Below are 19,776 nucleotides of genomic sequence, written 5' to 3' on the forward strand. Positions count from 1 at the left end.
ATTAGCGTGGATAGAGGATGGGTTTGCCAATAGAAAACAGAGAGTTGGGATGAGGCAAGGCATGTTCAGCCTGTAATTAGTGGAGTGCCACAGGGATCAGCGCCGGGGCCGTGATTATTTACAATGTGCATGAATGACTTATGGAGTCACGCAGCTTGGAAACAGACCCTTGGGACGGATTTGTCCCGATAAGGAAAACTAAAGTGCTACAACCAGGGTTGTGATTGACACGAGAATCGGCTAAAAGGCAAGAATTAAGGAGGGCACCAAAGAGGGAGATAAACAGGTTGAGAAAGTGGGCAGAAACTTGGCAGAGGGAATATTTGAAAATGTGAGCTTGGTTGGAAGAATAGAGGAGCTGAATATTAGTTCAATGGAGAACGAATACAAAAAGCTGCAGCACAGAGGGGTTTGAGGTGAATCACAAAAAGCCAGCATCCAAGGGAAAGCAAAAGGGAATTTTGTTGTCCTTTATTCCAGAGGCGATGGAAGATAAAGGTAGCAAAGCCTTGGTGAGTCTATGCAATGTAGCAATTAGTTCACATCCAGGATACTGTGAGCAGTTTTAGTATCTTCATCTAATAAAAGATATACTGGCATCCCAACACGAATTCCAGGACTGGAGGGCTGTTCTTATGAGGAGAGATTAAATAGGTTGGGCCTGTATTCATTGGAGTTTGGAAGATTGAGAGGGTATCATAGTGAAACACAAAACTGTTGAGTGTCTTGACAGGGGAGAGTCTAAGACCAGGGGCATCACCTCAGACTAAGAGCGGGGCAGGGGGTGTCACACATTTCAACAGAGATGAGGAGGAATTTCTTGTCTCCGAGGGGAGTGAGTCTGTGGAATTCTATACCACAGAAGGGCAGTTGAGGCTGGGTCGTTAAGTATACTCAACACTGAGACAGGTAGGATTTTAACCATAACAGAAACCGAAAGAACTGCAGGACGCTGTAAATCAGGAACAGAAACAAATTTGCTGGAAAAGCTCAGCAGGTCTGGCAGCATCTGTGGAGGAGCAAATGGAGTTAACGCTTCAGGTCCGGTGACCCTTCCTCAGAACTCACCACACCCGAAGCGTTAACTCGGTTTTCTCCTCCACCGATGCTGCCAGTCCTGCTGAGCTTTTCCAGCAACCTTGTTTCTGTTCAGGATTTTAATCAGGATGGGTTAGTGGGAAAAGGCAGGAGGGTGAAGTTGAGGATTATCAGATCAGCCGTGAATTCATTGAATGGCAAAGTGGACTCGGAGGGCTGAATGGCCTCATCCTAGTCCTATTTCTTGTGGTTTTACAGTCTTATAAACCATTGGGACAGTGTAGAGGGACCTTCACTCTGTATCTAATCCCGTGCTGTCCCTGTCACGGAGTATTCAGTGCTGATGCGGTCCTGATGTCAGCACTAACAGTTGGTGACTGTGGAATGGCGGGATAGAGTGGGATTGTGGAGAGGAGCGGGCAGAGTTTATCTAGTGAAGTGGAAGGGACCTGTTAAGATGGTGCTCTCGATTGAAGCTCTATAGTCTTCATGTCTCTGACCCCTTGAGTCCTGCCTGTTTTTGTCATCATCTCTTTGACCCATCGGTCTGCAAATGCTTCCACCCATGCTCAGGGCCGTCCTCGATCTCCCCCTCCTCAAGGAACCTCCTCAGGACGCTGAGATCTGGTCTCACGGCCCTGTTGTTTTTCAGAGAACCAGCTAGATAATGACGAACAAGTCGAGAGGAAGAGCGAGTCTGAGAACCGTCAGCTCCGAGCCCTGGAGAAGCAGCTGAAGATCCTCAAACAGGAGAAGGACGACACCCATAAGGTAGCAAAGCCAACTCGCTCTGGCCTGTGGCTCTTTCCAGGCCCTGGGTGGGTGAGTCCCATATCGACAGAAAATCTTGCCTCTCCTCCCCCAAGCCCAGTTCTCCGATCATAGCAACGTCTCTGCCTTTTGAGAAAGCTTGCACCAGCTTTTCCGGGGATTTATCTTCGAGCGAAAATCAACAGGGCACCTCTTTTTGCCAATCAGCATGAAATCCAGCCATTCCATCGCCTGGTTATCTGCCCTACCCCCCACTTAATCCTCTTGATCTTCCCTCTCCTTAAGCAGCTGTTCTTACTCTCCACATCATTGATCTCCGGCCGACCCTCGGGCGCCATTGATCTCCGGCCGACCCTCGGTTTCCAGTTGTCCTTTTGAAGCCCCCCAACCTCCACCACCACCTCTCAATCTCTTGGCAGGATCTGGCCGAGGCCCGGGAGCTACTGATCGCTCGGAGCCGTGAGCTGCGTGAGGCGCAGGTCAAGTGCCAGCGGGCAGTCGAGGAGGCCCAGGAAGGGGAGGAGCGTTACTCCCAGCTCCGGCTGCAGAAACAGAAGCTGTCCCGGGATCTGCGCGACCGGGAGGAGGAGATGGAGGTGGTGATGGAGAAGGTGGAGAGCATGCGGCAGGAGCTGAGCAGGGCGGATAAGATCAGGCTGGAGGTGAGTGGGTGACCGGGGGGAATGGGTGACGTCCAGGATCAAGGCAGGAGAGCATTCCAGTGTCTTTCTCTGTCTCTCCACCTGGAAGGACAAAAACACCAGGTCCATGGGAGGCTTTGAGTTCCCTCCAAACTACTCACCACCCTGACTTAGAAACACATCAGCCATTCCTTCAGTGTCACTGGCTCAAAATCCTGGAATTCCTGCCTTGAGGGTGTTGTGGGTCAACCCACAGACTGTAGCAGTTTGGGAAGGTACCTTCTCAAGATTCGAGAGAATCCAGAAACAGGGATATTGCTTAAAAAGTTTGGCTTCCACACCTAAGACGGATGAGAATGTATTTTCTCTGAGAGTCTTTTTGGACCCTATCCACCAAAGTGGAGGTGCAGTAGAGTCTCTGAATATTCTAAATGCAGACAGGAGTGGATTCTTGGCGAGCGAGGGACTGAAAGGTTACAGGGTAGGCGGTGATGTGAAATCATTGGGTGAGTGTTGATCTTATCGAACGGTGGGAGCAGGCTTGAGGGGCCTACTCCCGCTCGTCGCCAAAGAGTCTGACCGGCTGATTGGCAACGGAGGGCAGCGCAACACTTGATGTTGGCTTTCGAATTGACCTGGAGTGGTCTGTAGGGCTCAGTGCACCCATGTGCGGATGGAGTGTTGCTTTCTAGGTGCTGCTATCTTTCGCATGTTAAACAGAGGGCCCCGTCCCTGCGTAGAAAGGTCCCGTGATAGTAGGAGAGAGTGGCATGGGAGTTTGGGAGGAAGACTTTGCAAAGTGCTTGGTGGGGTGGGGGGGGGGCACTATTTATCATTCTGTTGATATCGCAAAAGGGGTCTGGATCGCTTCCAGGCCTCCGATTGTGGGAGCCTGCCGATGCTGGTAAGCAGCAACTGAATCCGAGCAAGAGGGCATGAATCATAGTTCCACCCTCTGACTCTCTTTGCTAAGTAGCAACCCTACGCGGGAGGGAACAGACTTTTTGTGTGTCAAAGCGACCAACCTTTGCAAAAGAAATCAATTGCTTGAAATAGTTTGCGAGATTACGAGGCCCTCTGGTTTTTAAAGTGACAGGACAAACGAGGGCAGGGTGAGAACATTCTCACGCAGCCTGTGGTTCGGCTCTGGAATGCACTGCCTGCAAATGATGGGGGCACAGGGTTAACAGGCGTTGGATGACTTACTTGAACGGCAGTAGCGTGCAGGGATGTGGGCGTAGAGACAGGAGCAAGGCAAACAGAGTCATAGAGACCTAAAGCATGGAGACAGGCCCTTCGGCCCAAACTGGCGCGTGCTGACCAAAAATGTCCATCCGTGCGAACCCCATTTCCCCGCGTTTGACCCACATCCTTATAAATTTTTCCTGTGCACGTATTCACCCATATACCTTTTAAATGTTGTTGATATACCAGCTCCAACCACGTCTGCTGGTAGCTCATTCCGTGTATCTACGACCCTCAGGGTCCCTTGTAATCTTTCCCCTCTTGCCTTAAACTGATGCCCTCTGGTCCTCGATTCCCTAACCCTGGGATTAAAACCGAGTGCATTCACCCTATCCATGCCTCTCATGATCTTTCACACTTAAATGAGATTACCTCTCGGTCTCCGATGCACTAAAGAAGAAAAAGTCCCAGCTTATCCAACTTCCCCCTGTAACTCAGACCCTTGAGTCCTGGCAATATTCTTGTAAATTTCTTCTGCACTGTTTCCAGTTTAATAACACCCTTCCTATAGCAAGGTGGTAGAGACAGCCTGGATAATGGCTCCAGTCCCTGCATGATGCACCTAACGGCTTCCTGGGACACCTTATCAATTCATAAAATCTCTATTGTGTGGAAGCAGGCCATTCAGCCCATTGAGACTGCACCAACACTCCAAAGGGCATCTCACCGAGCCGCTTAAACTATCCCTGTAACCCTGCATTTCCGATACTGACCCACCTTAACCCGCACATCCCTGGACACTATGGGACAATTTAGCACGGCCAATCCACCCTAACCCGCACATCCCTGGGCACTATGGGACAATTTAGCACGGCCAATCCACCCTAACCTGCACATCCCTGGACACTATGGGACAATTTAGCACGGCCAATCCACCCTAACCTGCACATCCCTGGACACTATGGGACAATTTAGCACGGCCAATCCACCCTAACCAGCACATCCCTGGACACTATGGGACAATTTAGCACGGCCAATCCACCCTAACCTGCACATCCCTGGACACTATGGGACAATTTAGCACGGCCAATCCACCCTAACCTGCACATCCCTGGACACTATGGGACAATTTAGCACGGCCAATCCACCCTAACCTGCACATCCCTGGGTACTATGGGACAATTTAGCACGGCCAATCCACCCTAACCTGCACATCCCTGGGCACTATGGGACAATATAGCACGGCCAATCCACCCTAACCTGCACATCCCTGGACACTATGGGACAATTTAGCACGGCCAATCCACCCTAACCTGCACATCCCTGGACACTATGGGACAATTTAGCATGGCCAACCCACCCTAACCCGCACATCCCTGGACACTACGGGACAATTTAGCACGGCCAATCCACCCTAACCTGCACATCCCTGGACACTATGGGACAGTTTAGCACGGCCAATCCACCCTAACCCGCACATCCCTGGGCACTATGGGACAATTTAGCACGGCCAATCCACCCTAACCTGCACATCCCTGGGCACTAAGGGACAATTTAGCACGGCCAATCCACCCTAACCTGCACATCCCTGGACACTATGGGACAATTTAGCACGGCCAACCCACCCTAACCCGCACATCCCTGGGCACTATGAGACAATTTAGCACGGCCAATCCACCCTAACCTGCACATCCCTGGGCACTATCGGACAATTTAGCACGGCCAATCCACCCTAACCTGTACATCCCTGGGCACTATCGGACAATTTAGCACGGCCAATCCACCCTAACCTGTACATCCCTGGGCACTATCGGACAATTTAGCACGGCCAATCCACCCTAACCTGCACATCCCTGGACACTATGGGACAATTTAGCACGGCCAACCCACCCTAACCCGCACATCCCTGGGCACTATGAGACAATTTAGCACGGCCAATCCACCCTAACCTGCACATCCCTGGGCACTATGGGACAATTTAGCACGGCCAATCCACCCTAACCTGTACATCCCTGGGCACTATCGGACAATTTAGCACGGCCAATCCACCCTAACCCGCACATCCCTGGGCACTATAGGACAATTTAGCACGGCCAATCCATCCTAACCCGCACATCCCTGGGCACTATAGGACAATTTAGCACGGCCAATCCATCCTAACCCGCACATCCCTGGGCACTATAGGACAATTTAGCACGGCCAATCCATCCTAACCCGCACATCCCTGGGCACTATAGGACAATTTAGCACGGCCAATCCATCCTAACCCGCACATCCCTGGGCACTATAGGACAATTTAGCACGGCCAATCCACCCTAACCTGTACATCCCTGGGCACTATGGGACAATTTAGCACGGCCAATCCACCCTAACCTGCACATCCCTGGACACTATGGGACAATTTAGCACGGCCAATCCACCCTAACCTGCACATCCCTGGACACTATGGGACAATTTAGCACGGCCAACCCACCCTAACCCGCACATCCGTGGGCACTATGAGACAATTTAGCACGGCCAATCCACCCTAACCTGCACATCCCTGGGCACTATCGGACAATTTAGCACGGCCAATCCACCCTAACCTGTACATCCCTGGGCACTATCGGACAATTTAGCACGGCCAATCCACCCTAACCTGTACATCCCTGGGCACTATGGGACAATTTAGCACGGCCAATCCACCCTAACCTGCACATCCCTGGGCACTATGGGACAATTTAGCACGGCCAATTCACCCTAACCTGCACATCCCTGGGCACTATGGGACAATTTAGCACGGCCAACCCACCCTAACCTGCACATCCCTGGGCACTATGAGACAATTTAGCACGGCCAATCCACCCTAACCTGTACATCCCTGGGCACTATGGGACAATTTAGCACGGCCAATCCACTCTAACCCACACATCCCTGGGCACTATGGGACAATTTAGCACGGCCAATCCACTCTAACTAGCACATCCCTGGGCACTATGGGACAATTTAGCACGGCCAATCCACCCTAACCCACACATCCCTGGGCACTATGAGACAATTTAGCACGGCCAACCCACCCTAACCCGCACATCCCTGGGCACTATGGGACAATTTAGCACGGCCAATCCACCCTAACCCACACATCCCTGGGCACTACGGGACAATTTAGCACGGCCAACGCACCCTAACCCGCACATCCCTGGACACTATGGGGCAATTTAGCACGGCCAACGCACCCTAACCCGCACATCCCTGGGCACTATGGGACAATTTAGCACGGCCAATCCACCCTAACCTGCACATCCCTGGGCACTATGGGACAATTTAGCACGGCCAATCCACCCTAACCTGCACATCCCTGGGTACTATGGGACAATTTAGCACGGCCAAACCACCCTAACCCGCACATCCCTGGCACTATGGGACAATTTAGCACGGCCAATCCACCCTAACCTGCACATCCCTGGGCACTATGGGACAATTTAGCACGGCCAATCCACCCTAACCTGCACATCCCTGGGCACTATGGGACAATTTAGCACGGCCAATCCACCCTAACCTGCACATCCCTGGGTACTATGGGACAATTTAGCACGGCCAACCCACCCTAACCCGCACATCCCTGGGTACTATGGGACAATTTAGCACGGCCAACCCACCCTAACCCGCACATCCCTGGGCACTATGGGACAATTTAGCACGGCCAACCCACCCTAACCTGCACATCCCTGGGCACTATGGGACAATTTAGCACGGCCAATCCACCCTAACCCGCACATCCCTGGGCACTATGGGACAATTTAGCACGGCCAACCCACCCTAACCTGCACATCCCTGGGCACTATGGGACAATTTAGCACGGCCAATCCACCCTAACCCACACATCCCTGGGCACTATGGGACAATTTAGCACGGCCAATCCACCCTAACCTGCACATCCCTGGGCACTATGGGACAATTTAGCACGGCCAATCCACCCTAACCTGCACATCCCTGGGCACTATGGGACAATTTAGCACGGCCAATCCACCCTAACCCACATATCCCTGGGCACTATGGGACAATTTAGCACGGCCAATCCACCCTAACCCACACATCCCTGGGCACTATGGGACAATTTAGCACGGCCAATCCACCCTAACCTGCACATCCCTGGGCACTATGGGACAATTTAGCACGGCCAATCCACGCTAACCTGCACATCCCTGGGCACTATGGGACAATTTAGCACGGCCAACCCACCCTAACCTGCACATCCCTGGGCACTATTGGCAATTTAGCACGGCCAACCCACCCTAACCTACACATCCCTGGGCACTATGGGACAATTTAGCACGGCCAACCCACCCTAACCTACACATCCCTGGGCACTATGGGACAATTTAGCACGGCCAATCCACCCTAACCCACATATCCCTGGGCACTATGGGACAATTTAGGACGGCCAACCCACCCTAACCCACACATCCCTGGGCACTATGGGACAATTTAGCACGGCCAATCCACCCTAACCCACACATCCCTGGGCACTATGGGACAATTTAGCACGGCCAATCCACGCTAACCTGCACATCCCTGGGCACTATGGGACAATTTAGCACGGCCAATCCACCCTAACCTGCACATCCCTGGGCACTATGGGACAATTTAGCATGGCCAATCCACCCTAACCCGCACATCCCTGTGCACTATGGGACAATTTAGCACGGCCAATCCACTCTAACCTGCACATCCCTGGGCACTATGGGACTATTTAGCACGGCCAACCCACCCTAACCTGCACATCCCTGGGCACTATGGGACAATTTAGCACGGCCAACCCACCCTAACCTGCACATCCCTGGGCTCTACAGGACAATTTAGCACGGTCAATCCACGCTAACCTGCACATCCCTGGGCACTATGGGACAATTTAGCACGGCCAATCCACGCTAACCTGCACATCCCTGGGCACTATGGGACAATTTAGCTCGGTCAATCCACGCTAACCTGCACATCCCTGGGCACTGTGGGACAATTTAGCACGGCCAACCCACCCTAACCTACACATCCCTGGGCACTATGGGACAATTTAGCACGGCCAATCCACCCTAACCCGCACATCCCCGGGCACTATGGGACAATTTAGCACGGCCAATTCACCCTAACCTGCACATCCCTGGGCACTACGGGACAATTTAGCCAGGCCAACCCACCCTAACCCCCACATCCCTGGGCACTATGGGACAATTTAGCACGGCCAATCCACCCTAACCCACATATCCCTGGGCACTATGGGACAATTTAGGACGGCCAACCCACCCTAACCCACACATCCCTGGGCACTATGGGACAATTTAGCACGGCCAATCCACCCTAACCCACACATCCCTGGGCACTATGGGACAATTTAGCACGGCCAATCCACGCTAACCTGCACATCCCTGGGCACTATGGGACAATTTAGCATGGCCAATCCACCCTAACCCGCACATCCCTGTGCACTATGGGACAATTTAGCACGGCCAATCCACTCTAACCTGCACATCCCTGGGCACTATGGGACTATTTAGCACGGCCAACCCACCCTAACCTGCACATCCCTGGGCACTATGGGACAATTTAGCACGGCCAACCCACCCTAACCTGCACATCCCTGGACACTATGGGACAATTTAGCACGGTCAATCCACCCTAACCTGCACATCCCTGGGCACTATGGGACAATTTAGCATGGCCAATCCACCCTAACCCGCACATCCCTGTGCACTATGGGACAATTTAGCACGGCCAATCCACTCTAACCTGCACATCCCTGGGCACTATGGGACTATTTAGCACGGCCAACCCACCCTAACCTGCACATCCCTGGGCACTATGGGACAATTTAGCACGGCCAACCCACCCTAACCTGCACATCCCTGGGCTCTACAGGACAATTTAGCACGGTCAATCCACGCTAACCTGCACATCCCTGGGCACTATGGGACAATTTAGCACGGCCAATCCACCCTAACCCGCACATCCCTGGGCACTATGGGACAATTTAGCACGGCCAATCCACCCTAACCTGCACATCCCTGGGCACTATGGGGCAATTTAGCACGGCCAATCCACGCTAACCTGCACATCCCTGGGCACTATGGGACAATTTAGCTCGGTCAATCCACCCTAACCTGCACATCCCTGGGCACTATGGGACAATTTAGCACGGCCAATCCACCCTAACCTGCACATCCCTGGACACTATGGGACAATTTAGCTCGGTCAATCCACCCGAACCTGCACATCCCTGGGCACTATGGGACAATTTAGCACGGCCAATCCACCCTAACCTGCACATCCCTGGGCACTACGGGACAATTTAGCACGGCCAATCCACGCTAACCTGCACATCCCTGGGCACTATGGGACAATTTAGCTCGGTCAATCCACCCTAACCTGCACATCCCTGGGCACTATGGGACAATTTAGCACGGCCAATCCACCCTAACCTGCACATCCCTGGACACTATGGGACAATTTAGCACGGCCAACCCACCCTAACCCACACATCCCTGGGCACTATGGGACAATTTAGCACGGCCAATCCACCCGAACCTGCACATCCCTGGGCACTATGGGACAATTTAGCACGGCCAATCCACCCTAACCTACATATTCCTGGGCACTATGGGACAATTTAGCACGGCCAACCCACCCGAACCTGCACATCCCTGGGCACTATGGGACAATTTAGCACGGCCAATCCACCCGAACCTGCACATCCCTGGGCACAATGGGACAATTTAGCACGGCCAATCCACCCTAACCTGCACATCCCTGGACACTATGGGACAATTTAGCACGGCCAATCCACCCTAACCTGCACATCCCTGGACACTATGGGACAATTTAGCATGGCCAACCCACCCTAACCCACACATCCCTGGACACTACGGGACAATTTAGCACGGCCAATCCACCCTAACCTGCACATCCCTGGGCACTATGGGACAATTTAGCACGGCCAACCCACCCTAACCCACACATCCCTGGGCACTATGGGACAATTTAGCACGGCCAACCCACCCTAACCCGCACATCCCTGGGCACTATGGGACAATTTAGCACGGCCAATCCACCCTAACCTACATATCCCTGGGCACTATGGGACAATTTAGCACGGCCAATCCACCCTAACCCGCACATCCCTGGACACTATGGGACAATTTAGCACGGCCAATCCACCCTAACCCGCACATCCCTGGGCACTATGGGACAATTTAGCACGGCCAATCCACCCTAACCTGCACATCCCTGGGCACGATGGGACTATTTAGCACGGCCAACCCACCCTAACCTGCACATCCCTGGGCACTATGGGACAATTTAGCACGGCCAACCCACCCTAACCTGCACATCCCTGGGCACTATGGGACAATTTAGCACGGCCAATCCACCCTAACCCGCACATCCCTGGGCACTATGGGACAATTTAGCACGGCCAATCCACCCTAACTTGCACATCCCTGGGCACGATGGGACTATTTAGCACGGCCAACCCACCCTAACCTGCACATCCCTGGACACTATGGGACAGGTGAGCACGGCCAGTGCACCCTAACCTGCACATCCCTGGGCACTATGGGACAATTTAGCACGGCCAATCCACCCTAACCTGCACATCCCTGGACACTATGGGACAATTTAGCACGGCCAGTGCACCCTAACCTGCACATCCCTGGGCACTATGGGACAATTTAACACGGCCAATCCACCCTAACCTGCACATCCCTGGGCACTATGGGACAATTTAGCACGGCCAACCCACCCTAACCTGCACATCCCTGGGCACTATGGGACAATTTAGCACGGCCAATCCACCCTAACCTGCACATCCCTGGGCACTATGGGACCATTTAGCACGGCCAATCCATCCTAACCCGCACATCCCTGGGCACTACGGGACAATTTAGCACGGCCAATCCACCCTAACCCGCACATCCCTGGGCACTATGGGACAATTTAGCACGGCCAACCCACCCTAACCTGCACATCCCTGGGCACTACGGGACAATTTAGCACGGCCAACCCACCCTAACCTGCACATCCCTGGACACTATGGGACAATTTAGCACGGCCAATCCACCCTAACCTGCACATCCCTGGACACTATGGGACAATTTAGCACGGCCAATCCACCCTAACCTGCACATCCCTGGGCACTACGGGACAATTTAGCACGGCCAATCCACCCTAACCCGCACATCCCTGGGCACTATGGGACAATTTAGCACGTCCAATCCACCCTAACCTGCACATCCCTGGACACTATGGGACAATTTAGCACGGCCAACCCACCCTAACCCGCACATCCCTGGACACTATGGGACCATTTAGCACGGCCAATCCACCCTAACCCACACATCCCTGGGCACTATGGGACAATTTAGCACGTCCAATCCACCCTAACCCGCACATCCCTGGACACTATGGGACAATTTAGCACGGCCAACCCACCCTAACCCGCACATCCCTGGACACTATGGGACCATTTAGCACGGCCAATCCACCCTAACCCACACATCCCTGGGCACTACGGGACAATTTAGCACGGCCAATCCACCCTAACCCGCACATCCCTGGGCACTATGGGACAATTTAGCACGGCCAACCCACCCTAACCTGCACATCCCTGGGCACTACGGGACAATTTAGCACGGCCAACCTACCCTAACCCGCACATCCCTGGGCACTATGGGACAATTTAGCACAGCCAATCCACCCTAACCTGCACATCCCTGGGCACTACAGGACAATTTAGCACGGCCTATCCACCCTAACCTGCACATCCCTGGGCACTACAGGACAATTTAGCACGGCCAACCCACCCTAACCTGCACATCCCTGGGCACTATGGGACAATTTAGCACGGCCAACCCACCCTAACCCGCACATCCCTGGGCACTATGGGACAATTTAGCACGGCCAACCCACCCTAACCTGCACATCCCTGGGCACTATGGGACAATTTAGCACGGCCAATCCACCCTAACCCACACATCCCTGGGCACTATGGGACAATTTAGCACGGCCAACCCACCCTAACCTGCACATCCCTGGGCACTATGGGACAATTTAGCACGGCCAATCCACCCTAACCCACACATCCCTGGGCACTATGGGACAATTTAGCACGGCCAATCCACCCTAACCTGCACATCCCTGGGCACTATGGGACAATTTAGCACGGCCAATCCACCCTAACCTGCACATCCCTGGGCACTATGGGACAATTTAGCACGGCCAATCCACCCTAACCCACATATCCCTGGGCACTATGGGACAATTTAGCACGGCCAATCCACCCTAACCCACACATCCCTGGGCACTATGGGACAATTTAGCACGGCCAATCCACCCTAACCTGCACATCCCTGGGCACTATGGGACAATTTAGCACGGCCAATCCACGCTAACCTGCACATCCCTGGGCACTATGGGACAATTTAGCACGGCCAACCCACCCTAACCTGCACATCCCTGGGCACTATTGGCAATTTAGCACGGCCAACCCACCCTAACCTACACATCCCTGGGCACTATGGGACAATTTAGCACGGCCAACCCACCCTAACCTACACATCCCTGGGCACTATGGGACAATTTAGCACGGCCAATCCACCCTAACCCACATATCCCTGGGCACTATGGGACAATTTAGGACGGCCAACCCACCCTAACCCACACATCCCTGGGCACTATGGGACAATTTAGCACGGCCAATCCACCCTAAACCACACATCCCTGGGCACTATGGGACAATTTAGCACGGCCAATCCACGCTAACCTGCACATCCCTGGGCACTATGGGACAATTTAGCACGGCCAATCCACCCTAACCTGCACATCCCTGGGCACTATGGGACAATTTAGCATGGCCAATCCACCCTAACCCGCACATCCCTGTGCACTATGGGACAATTTAGCACGGCCAATCCACTCTAACCTGCACATCCCTGGGCACTATGGGACTATTTAGCACGGCCAACCCACCCTAACCTGCACATCCCTGGGCACTATGGGACAATTTAGCACGGCCAACCCACCCTAACCTGCACATCCCTGGGCTCTACAGGACAATTTAGCACGGTCAATCCACGCTAACCTGCACATCCCTGGGCACTATGGGACAATTTAGCACAGCCAATCCACCCTAACCTGCACATCCCTGGGCACTATGGGGCAATTTAGCACGGCCAATCCACGCTAACCTGCACATCCCTGGGCACTATGGGACAATTTAGCTCGGTCAATCCACGCTAACCTGCACATCCCTGGGCACTGTGGGACAATTTAGCACGGCCAACCCACCCTAACCTACACATCCCTGGGCACTATGGGACAATTTAGCACGGCCAATCCACCCTAACCCACATATCCCTGGGCACTATGGGACAATTTAGGACGGCCAACCCACCCTAACCCACACATCCCTGGGCACTATGGGACAATTTAGCACGGCCAATCCACCCTAACCCACACATCCCTGGGCACTATGGGACAATTTAGCACGGCCAATCCACCCTAACCCACACATCCCTGGGCACTATGGGACAATTTAGCACGGCCAATCCACGCTAACCTGCACATCCCTGGGCACTATGGGACAATTTAGCACGGCCAATCCACCCTAACCTGCACATCCCTGGGCACTATGGGACAATTTAGCATGGCCAATCCACCCTAACCCGCACATCCCTGTGCACTATGGGACAATTTAGCACGGCCAATCCACTCTAACCTGCACATCCCTGGGCACTATGGGACTATTTAGCACGGCCAACCCACCCTAACCTGCACATCCCTGGGCACTATGGGACAATTTAGCACGGCCAACCCACCCTAACCTGCACATCCCTGGGCTCTACAGGACAATTTAGCACGGTCAATCCACGCTAACCTGCACATCCCTGGGCACTATGGGACAATTTAGCACAGCCAATCCACCCTAACCTGCACATCCCTGGGCACTATGGGGCAATTTAGCACGGCCAATCCACGCTAACCTGCACATCCCTGGGCACTATGGGACAATTTAGCTCGGTCAATCCACCCTAACCTGCACATCCCTGGGCACTATGGGACAATTTAGCACGGCCAATCCACCCTAACCTGCACATCCCTGGACACTATGGGACAATTTAGCTCGGTCAATCCACCCTTACCTGCACATCCCTGGGCACTATGGGACAATTTAGCACGGCCAATCCACCCTAACCTGCACATCCCTGGGCACTACGGGACAATTTAGCACGGCCAATCCACGCTAACCTGCACATCCCTGGGCACTATGGGACAATTTAGCACGGTCAATCCACCCTAACCTGCACATCCCTGGGCACTATGGGACAATTTAGCACGGCCAATCCACCCTGACCTGCACATCCCTGGACACTATGGGACAATTTAGCACGGCCAACCCACCCTAACCCACACATCCCTGGGCACTATGGGACAATTTAGCACGGCCAATCCACCCGAACCTGCACATCCCTGGGCACTATGGGACAATTTAGCACGGCCAATCCACCCTAACCTACATATTCCTGGGCACTATGGGACAATTTAGCACGGCCAACCCACCCGAACCTGCACATCCCTGGGCATTATGGGACAATTTAGCACGGCCAATCCACCCGAACCTGCACATCCCTGGGCACTATGGAACAATTTAGCACAGCCAATCCACCCTAACCTACATATTCCTGGGCACAATGGGACAATTTAGCACGGCCAACCCACCCTAACCCGCACATCCCTGGGCACTATGGGACAATTTAGCACGGCCAATCCACCCTAACCTGCACATCCCTGGACACTATGGGACAATTTAGCACGGCCAATCCACCCTAACCTGCACATCCCTGGACACTATGGGACAATTTAGCATGGCCAACCCACCCTAACCCACACATCCCTGGACACTACGGGACAATTTAGCACGGCCAATCCACCCTAACCTGCACATCCCTGGGCACTATGGGACAATTTAGCACGGCCAACCCACCCTAACCCACACATCCCTGGGCACTATGGGACAATTTAGCACGGCCAACCCACCCTAACCCGCACATCCCTGGGCACTATGGGACAATTTAGCACGGCCAATCCACCCTAACCTACATATCCCTGGGCACTATGGGACAATTTAGCACGGCCAATCCACCCTAACCCGCACATCCCTGGACACTATGGGACAATTTAGCACGGCCAATCCACCCTAACCCGCACATCCCTGGGCACTATGGGACAATTTAGCACGGCCAATCCACCCTAACCTGCACATCCCTGGGCACGATGGGACTATTTAGCACGGCCAACCCACCCTAACCTGCACATCCCTGGGCACTATGGGACAATTTAGCACGGCCAACCCACCCTAACCTGCACATCCCTGGGCACTATGGGACAATTTAGCACGGCCAATCCACCCTAACCCGCACATCCCTGGGCACTATGGGACAATTTAGCACGGCCAATCCACCCTAACTTGCACATCCCTGGGCACGATGGGACTATTTAGCACGGCCAACCCACCCTAACCTGCACATCCCTGGACACTATGGGACAGGTGAGCACGGCCAGTGCACCCTAACCTGCACATCCCTGGGCACTATGGGACAATTTAGCACGGCCAATCCACCCTAACCTGCACATCCCTGGACACTATGGGACAATTTAGCACGGCCAGTGCACCCTAACCTGCACATCCCTGGGCACTATGGGACAATTTAACACGGCCAATCCACCCTAACCTGCACATCCCTGGGCACTATGGGACAATTTAGCACGGCCAACCCACCCTAACCTGCACATCCCTGGGCACTATGGGACAATTTAGCACGGCCAATCCACCCTAACCTGCACATCCCTGGGCACTATGGGACCATTTAGCACGGCCAATCCATCCTAACCCGCACATCCCTGGGCACTACGGGACAATTTAGCACGGCCAATCCACCCTAACCCGCACATCCCTGGGCACTATGGGACAATTTAGCACGGCCAACCCACCCTAACCTGCACATCCCTGGGCACTACGGGACAATTTAGCACGGCCAACCCACCCTAACCTGCACATCCCTGGACACTATGGGACAATTTAGCACGGCCAATCCACCCTAACCTGCACATCCCTGGGCACTATGGGACAATTTAGCACGGCCAACCCACCCTAACCTGCACATCCCTGGGCACTATGGGACAATTTAGCACGGCCAATCCACCCTAACCCGCACATCCCTGGGCACTATGGGACAATTTAGCACGGCCAACCCACCCTAACCTGCACATCCCTGGGCACTACGGGACAATTTAGCACGGCCAATCCACCCTAACCTGCACATCCCTGGACACTATGGGACAATTTAGCACGGCCAATCCACCCTAACCTGCACATCCCTGGGCACTACGGGACAATTTAGCACGGCCAATCCACCCTAACCCGCACATCCCTGGGCACTATGGGACAATTTAGCACGTCCAATCCACCCTAACCTGCACATCCCTGGACACTATGGGACAATTTAGCACGGCCAACCCACCCTAACCCGCACATCCCTGGACACTATGGGACCATTTAGCACGGCCAATCCACCCTAACCCACACATCCCTGGGCACTATGGGACAATTTAGCACGTCCAATCCACCCTAACCCGCACATCCCTGGACACTATGGGACAATTTAGCACGGCCAACCCACCCTAACCCGCACATCCCTGGACACTATGGGACCATTTAGCACGGCCAATCCACCCTAACCCACACATCCCTGGGCACTACGGGACAATTTAGCACGGCCAATCCACCCTAACCCGCACATCCCTGGGCACTATGGGACAATTTAGCACGGCCAACCCACCCTAACCTGCACATCCCTGGGCACTACGGGACAATTTAGCACGGCCAACCTACCCTAACCCGCACATCCCTGGGCACTATGGGACAATTTAGCACAGCCAATCCACCCTAACCTGCACATCCCTGGGCACTACAGGACAATTTAGCACGGCCTATCCACCCTAACCTGCACATCCCTGGGCACTACAGGACAATTTAGCACGGCCAACCCACCCTAACCTGCACATCCCTGGGCACTATGGGACAATTTAGCACGGCCAATCCACCCTAACTTGCACATCCCTGGGCACGATGGGACTATTTAGCACGGCCAACCCACCCTAACCTGCACATCCCTGGGCACTATGGGACAATTTAGCACGGCCAACCCGCCCTAACCTGCACATCCCTGGGCACTATGGGACTATTTAGCACGGCCAACCCACCCTAACCTGCACATCCCTGGGCACTATGGGACAATTTACCACGGCCAATCCACCCTAACCCGCACATCCCTGGGCACTATGGGACAATTTAGCACGGCCAATCCACCCTAACCCGCACATCCCTGGGCACTATGGGACAATTTAGCACGGCCAACCCACCCTAACCTGCACATCCCTGGGCACTACGGGACAATTTAGCACGGCCAACCCACCCTAACCTGCACATCCCTGGGCACTATGGGACAATTTAGCACGGCCAACCCACCCTAACCTGCACATCCCTGGGCACTATGGGACAATTTAGCACGGCCAATCCACCCTAACCCGCACATCCCTGGGCACTATGGGACTATTTAGCATGGCCAACCCACCCTAACCTGCACATCCCTGGGCACTATGGGACAATTTAGCACGGCCAACCCACCCTAACCTGCACATCCCTGGGCACTATGGGACAATTTAGCACGGCCAATCCACCCTAACCTGCACATCCCTGGGCACTATGGGACCATTTAGCACGGCCAATCCACCCTAACCCACACATCCCTGGGCACTACGGGACAATTTAGCACGGCCAATCCACCCTAACCCGCACATCCCTGGGCACTATGGGACAATTTAGCACGGCCAACCCACCCTAACCTGCACATCCCTGGGCACTACGGGACAATTTAGCACGGCCAACCCACCCTAACCTGCACATCCCTGGACACTATGGGACAATTTAGCACGGCCAATCCTCCCTAACCTGCACATCCCTGGACACTATGGGACAATTTAGCACGGCCAATCCACCCTAACCTGCACATCCCTGGGCACTACGGGACTATTTAGCACGGCCAATCCACCCTAACCCACACATCCCTGGGCACTATGGGACAATTTAGCACGGCCAATCCACCCTAACCTGCACATCCCTGGGCACTATGGGACAATTTAGCACGGCCAATCCACGCTAACCTGCACATCCCTGGGCACTATGGGACAATTTAGCACGGCCAATCCACCCTAACTTGCACATCCCTGGGCACGATGGGACTATTTAGCACGGCCAACCCACCCTAACCTGCACATCCCTGGGCACTATGGGACAATTTAGCACGGCCAACCCGCCCTAACCTGCACATCCCTGGGCACTATGGGACTATTTAGCACGGCCAACCCACCCTAACCTGCACATCCCTGGGCACTATGGGACAATTTACCACGGCCAATCCACCCTAACCCGCACATCCCTGGGCACTATGGGACAATTTAGCACGGCCAATCCACCCTAACCCGCACATCCCTGGGCACTATGGGACAATTTAGCACGGCCAACCCACCCTAACCTGCACATCCCTGGGCACTACGGGACAATTTAGCACGGCCAACCCACCCTAACCTGCACATCCCTGGGCACTATGGGACAATTTAGCACGGCCAACCCACCCTAACCTGCACATCCCTGGGCACTATGGGACAATTTAGCACGGCCAATCCACCCTAACCCGCACATCCCTGGGCACTATGGGACTATTTAGCATGGCCAACCCACCCTAACCTGCACATCCCTGGGCACTATGGGACAATTTAGCACGGCCAACCCACCCTAACCTGCACATCCCTGGGCACTATGGGACAATTTAGCACGGCCAATCCACCCTAACCTGCACATCCCTGGGCACTATGGGACCATTTAGCACGGCCAATCCACCCTAACCCACACATCCCTGGGCACTACGGGACAATTTAGCACGGCCAATCCACCCTAACCCGCACATCCCTGGGCACTATGGGACAATTTAGCACGGCCAACCCACCCTAACCTGCACATCCCTGGGCACTACGGGACAATTTAGCACGGCCAACC

The 19,776-nt window shown here is 54.1% G+C and overlaps 1 protein-coding gene across 2 annotated transcripts in view; it reads left to right on the forward strand.

The window, feature by feature from the left end:
- LOC125449268 (serine/threonine-protein kinase MRCK alpha-like) overlaps window positions 1–19,776 on the forward strand; it is a 124,770-nt gene that overhangs the window by 52,870 nt on the left and 52,124 nt on the right. For both annotated transcript variants that reach the window (XM_059641502.1, XM_059641501.1), the window contains exons 12-13: window positions 1,691–1,809; window positions 2,229–2,471. In XM_059641502.1, the coding sequence (XP_059497485.1) occupies window positions 1,691–1,809; window positions 2,229–2,471 (362 nt within the window). The remainder of the gene's footprint in view (window positions 1–1,690; window positions 1,810–2,228; window positions 2,472–19,776) is intronic.

This window comes from Stegostoma tigrinum, chromosome 42 (genome assembly GCF_030684315.1).
Source record: "Stegostoma tigrinum isolate sSteTig4 chromosome 42, sSteTig4.hap1, whole genome shotgun sequence".
NCBI lineage: Eukaryota > Metazoa > Chordata > Chondrichthyes > Orectolobiformes > Stegostomatidae > Stegostoma > Stegostoma tigrinum.